The following is a 5,588-nucleotide window of genomic DNA, read 5'->3' as shown; positions in this document are numbered from 1 at the left end:
CGGCGCCCGGGGGCGGGAGGGAGGAGGAGGGGGCACCTCTACGCCAATCAGTGGCGCCGGCCTGGGAGGTTGCTAGCGGTATCCACGTAAATCAAAGGGCGCGGAGCCAATGGGAGGGGGCGGAGGGGGCGGGGCCCAGGCGCGTGCCGCTGCGAGCTGGCGCTGCCAAGAGAGCGGGAGAGAGCTGGAGAGAGCAGGGAGAGGGGGGAGCGCGGAGCTAGTCAGAGAGTGAGCGAGAGCAAGAAGGAGGGAGAGGAGGAGAAAGAGAGCGAGGGCGGGCGGGAGGCGGCGGCGGCAGCAGCAGTAATAGCAGGAGCAGCAACAGAAGGCGTCGGAGCGGGCGTCGGAGCTGCCCGCTGGGGGAGAGAGAGAGGAGAGAGAAAGAGAGCGAGCGAGCAGAGGAGCCCGAGGCGAAAAAGTAACTGTCAAATGCGCGGCTCCTTTAACCGGAGCGCTCAGTCCGGCTCCGAGAGTCATGGCGACCGCAGCGTCTAACCACTACAGCCTGCTCACCTCCAGCGCCTCCATCGTGCACGCCGAGCCGCCGGGTGGCATGCAGCAGGGCGCGGGAGGCTACCGCGAGGCTCAGAGCCTGGTGCAAGGCGACTACGGCGCGCTGCAGAGCAACGGGCACCCGCTCAGCCACGCTCACCAGTGGATCACCGCGCTGTCCCACGGCGGCGGCGGCGGGGGCGGTGGCGGCGGCGGCGGGGGCGGGGGCGGCGGCGGGGGCGGCGGCGACGGCTCCCCGTGGTCCACCAGCCCCCTGGGCCAGCCGGACATCAAGCCTTCCGTGGTAGTACAGCAGGGTGGCCGGGGCGACGAGCTGCACGGGCCGGGTGCCCTGCAGCAGCAGCACCAGCAGCAGCAACAGCAGCAGCAACAGCAGCAGCAGCAGCAACAACAGCAGCAGCAGCAGCAGCGGCCGCCGCATCTGGTGCACCACGCCGCCAACCACCACCCGGGGCCCGGGGCATGGCGGAGCGCCGCGGCTGCAGCGCACCTCCCGCCTTCCATGGGAGCGTCCAACGGCGGCTTGCTCTACTCGCAGCCCAGCTTCACGGTGAACGGCATGCTGGGCGCCGGCGGACAACCGGCGGGGCTGCACCACCACGGCCTGCGGGACGCGCACGACGAGCCGCACCACGCCGACCACCACCCTCACCCGCACTCGCACCCGCACCAGCAGCCACCGCCGCCGCCACCCCCGCAGGGCCCGCCGGGCCACCCCGGCGCGCACCACGACCCGCACTCGGACGAGGACACGCCGACCTCGGATGACCTGGAGCAGTTCGCCAAGCAGTTCAAGCAGCGCCGGATCAAACTGGGATTTACCCAAGCGGACGTGGGGCTGGCGCTGGGCACCCTGTACGGCAACGTGTTCTCGCAGACCACCATCTGCAGGTTTGAGGCCCTGCAGCTGAGCTTCAAGAACATGTGCAAGCTGAAGCCTTTGTTGAACAAGTGGTTGGAGGAGGCGGACTCGTCCTCGGGCAGCCCCACGAGCATAGACAAGATCGCAGCGCAGGGGCGCAAGAGGAAAAAGCGGACCTCCATCGAGGTGAGCGTCAAGGGGGCTCTGGAGAGCCATTTCCTCAAATGCCCCAAGCCCTCGGCCCAGGAGATCACCTCCCTCGCGGACAGCTTACAGCTGGAGAAGGAGGTGGTGAGAGTTTGGTTTTGTAACAGGAGACAGAAAGAGAAAAGGATGACCCCTCCCGGAGGGACTCTGCCGGGCGCCGAGGATGTGTACGGGGGGAGTAGGGACACGCCACCACACCACGGGGTGCAGACGCCCGTCCAGTGAACTCGAGCGGGGGGGAGGGGCAGAGCGCGGGGCTCCCCCTCCCCTACGGTCCACCGCCCTTTCCCGGCCCCCTTGTTCCCTCTCTAACTTCTGATTGTTCTTTTATTTTAATTATTTTTCCCCGTCCCTTAAAAAGAAAAAAAGTAATAATAAGGAAAGCAACTAAGGCACTGGACTATCCTTTAAACGGTAGCAGGTGTAATGATGTGTTTTGACCTTTACAGGCTAGTACCCAGGCAATGGAGTGGAGTGTCTCATAGAGAGAGTGAGGAGAGAGTGTGTAATAGAGAGAGAAAGAGAGAGAGAGAGAGAAAGAGAGATGGCAAGCACTGAGTTAAATACCTGGCAAAACTAAATAAATTACCAAAAAGAAAAAAAAAATCCACCAAACCGTGATAAACACAAACAGCTTCCTGATGCTCAGAGTTGGCACATGCTGCTGTGTTGATTCAATGTGGATCCTCATCAGGAAAGAGGGGAAAATACACATGTTCTTTGATGTAGTCAGAATTTAACCACAGAAATTTGCACTGCAGGAAAATTGAAGTTTACATGAACAAATTCATGAACATATCTTTCTTTTCAATTTTGAAATTGCCGGGTTTTGTTTTTTTTTGTTTTGTTTTATTCAGCAGAGAGAGTTGAAGCCAGCTCTTGGCTACTCTCCATTTCCAACGCTCTCGCTGTTGCCCCTTCTTCTTCTCACTGTTTGTGAACTTTGGTTACCTACGCCCCCCCCACCCCAACATTGGTGTAACATCTATTTGGTTCTTTTACCAAAGCAAAAATGATTGGCTTCATACAAAATAAATCATTCTCTGCTTTCAGGAAACTTGCATGGTCTACCCGCTTTATCCAAGGCAAGAATCCGGTTTGGAATACAAAAAAATGAGTCAAGCATTGGTTTTTGTTACCAGCCACAAAGTAAACTTCATTTTCAGGCAGTGTTTCTGGGGGAGGTTGTGGAGGGGAGAAAAAGAAAAATCAATAGTGAGTGACTGATTGCTTCATTTTATCAGGCGGGCCCATTGTGAAAGAGCTCAGAGGAAGTGTGGAGGTTAAATATATTTCCAGAGTTGTCCAACAGAAAGTGGCACTTTGAAGAGAACTAGGGAAATATATATCTTCAGAAACCCCTGTATAGTTCTCTGCCTTCGGTTTTAATAACTTAATTATGAGGAATTATTTGTGCTGACAGCAGCAGTTAAACTTTGTTCCTCTAATAGCTTTTTTTTTTTTTAGCATAAAGAAAATAATCTGGGAACTTAATGGTGTATGCATAGACTGTTTCTTACCACACAAATACCCACATGAATAAGAGAATATCTCCACTCTAGACTGGTTTTCTCTTCACTAGCTCATTTGTTTATCAAATCACATTTAAGGTCCCACACCCTCTTCTCTTATAATTTATTACAGAAAATACCAGTTTGACCTGGACAGCTTTTCCCCCCTCTTTCACTAAGGAAGCCAAATGAACTGGGAAAAAATGCTATTTTTTATCCTTCCTTTTCTCCCTTTGTTAATAGTTTTAAGTGCGTTTTTTTACCTTACCTTGATGGAAAATGGTTAACTCCCATAACAAAAGACCCTACTGGGAAGTGTAGGTGAAAAAACTTCTAACTGTATTGAAAATAAATACCATTAAACTGTGATCAGTTAAAATATTTAAAAATAATCAGCACAAAAGGGCGCTCAAAGGGAAAACACTTTTTATTAATCTTAAAAGTTTGGGGCTTTTTTTCTGGTTAAGTCTTAGGCAAATTTAAAAAAAAAAATTCTCAGTACCATAAAATTATGGTTCAGCATCAGATTAGCACTGCACTCAGTAGTTAAGGTTTTAGGAAATATGCTTTCTATTGTCTTTTCAAACACCTGTGATTGTTTCATTTTCAATGTTTTTGCAAGATAAATGATGACTTATAATGGGCATATTTATTTGCCTGTATTTCATTTCCCCCAACGAATGTCACAAGGAGATGGGCACGGAGCTGCTGCTTCGGGGTGCGTCACGCTGCTTGTTCCTGAGGTGTGGGGACTGGTCTTTAGTGAAGCAATCCAGAGCGGGGCAAATAGCCAATGGTAAAGGGAGGAAATGAATTTTCAGATTCTTATTACCAAGTGAGTAAGGTCAGATGCTGGAGTTCAGGGGACCTGTCCATAGCTCCTCTGACTCTCATAGGTTTACTAAGATGAAAGTTACCACTGAACCTTACCACTATGTATATATGTTTAATATCTGTCTTTTGAAATGCAGAAATAGTTTAAATGTTTCTTTGTCTATTTTTCTTTTTTTTTAATGCTACCCAGGGAAATATTTTCATATCATTTTTAAGTGGCCTGCCTCAATGTATATTTATTTCTTTCAAAGCAAAAGGTTCTGGAAACTGTTTTTCTGTAGCTTTAAATGAGTAGATGAGCAAAATCTATATGGGATGTAATTTTTTTTTTGTTCAGTCTCTTTAAGAATACTTTGTTTTGGTACATTTGGTTGTGCTTGTGGGGAAAATAAAAACGCAGAGATCCTTATATATTTATGTTAAAGTAATATTTTATTATCTACATAAAACAGAAATGCACAATACCTTCATAGTTTGTTCTAATTATTGAAATATCTTTATTTTATTTTTAAAGATAGTGCCAAGTTTTAAGGGGGGAGAAAACCCTAGACCTTATACTGACTGAGTTGAGTTGTGTGTAAAATACTTCCCTTCCTTTATACTTCATAAAGTTTTGGAATAAATTTTATGCGTATACTGCCAGGTTTCATGTTTATAACTTTCAGAGCTTTTTTTTTTTTTTAAGAGAGACTACTGTTCTGATTCTTATTCACTTTTCATTGCAAAAAACTATCAGTCCCAGACTTTCAGTCACTACACCTATAGCATTAAATTGAAATGGTCATTGGGTTTGAGCTTTCATTTGTTTGCCATTTCATGGTCTGACAAAGAGATGTTTATCCTTTTTAAATATCTTTCCAGGTCACCTTTACCTTAAGTGATTGTGCTTTTTATTTATTTTTTTGGGGGGGGGGAGAGCATCAGTGGAACTAGGTGGACTTTAATCTTTATACACATATCCTCATAATTTGGGATCTAAAAATGCAAAGCTTAGTTAAAGGTATTATTCTTTTTAATAAATAACAAATACCTTTCAACAAAGAGTATCTCTGACAATATGCAAGATGTGTGTTTGCCACGTGATTATTGGTAGATCCCATGTATTATTTCTGTTAGATTTTGAGGGGAAAAAAGGGTTTTGCAGTGGTTTATACAGTAATGTCTGTTTCTCTTCAGGCAAGCAAACAGGCTCTAAAACAAGGTGAGAAATAAAAAGGGAAAGAATGTATGGAAGATATTCAAGGCTGTGATGCTAATCACAGATTGTTTCAGATATTCTTAGAGGGAACATTATACTTACCAAAATCAGTTTAGGGTTAATGCAACATCCAAGCGGTGTTTGGTTAGTTTACAAGTTTGCTGATGTATTTAAAGTCCTCCTTGGAACACTGGTTTAAGTATAAATGTCCATTTTGAAAGGCAGTTTCTGGGCTTATTACATCTGATCATCTTTTCTAACTCCTAGTCAATATTACACAGGTCCCAAACAGATTCAGCCAAATGATCTTATCAATAGTCTGAACGAGAAGTGACAGAAAGAAGAAGTGTTTTGTGACCGCAGACATGCTGATGGGTAAAATGTTTAAGCTGGGTATAGATTTGAGTTCTGGGTCAATATCCTCCTCCATTGTAGGCAGAAAACAAGCAGCATCTGCCCTCTG

The 5,588-nt window shown here is 47.0% G+C and overlaps 1 protein-coding gene across 1 annotated transcript; it reads left to right on the top strand.

Moving 5' to 3' along the window:
- Positions 1 to 316: 316 nt before the first annotated feature.
- Positions 317 to 4,640, top strand: POU3F2 (POU class 3 homeobox 2). The gene has a single exon (XM_046004256.1). It carries the CDS (start codon positions 476 to 478, stop codon positions 1,805 to 1,807), a length of 1,332 nt encoding a protein of 443 aa, XP_045860212.1. The 5' UTR covers positions 317 to 475; the 3' UTR covers positions 1,808 to 4,640.
- The last annotated feature ends 948 nt before the right edge of the window (positions 4,641 to 5,588 follow it).

Source organism: Meles meles, chromosome 5 (genome assembly GCF_922984935.1).
Source record: "Meles meles chromosome 5, mMelMel3.1 paternal haplotype, whole genome shotgun sequence".
NCBI lineage: Eukaryota > Metazoa > Chordata > Mammalia > Carnivora > Mustelidae > Meles > Meles meles.
The sequence above is the reverse complement of the archived record's forward strand: the minus strand, read 5'-3'. Positions and strand labels throughout refer to the sequence as shown.

Coding starts and splice junctions, on each gene's coding strand:
- POU3F2 (XM_046004256.1), top strand. CDS start 476: ATGGCGACCGCAGCGTCTAACCACTACAGCCTGCTCACCTCCAGCGCC.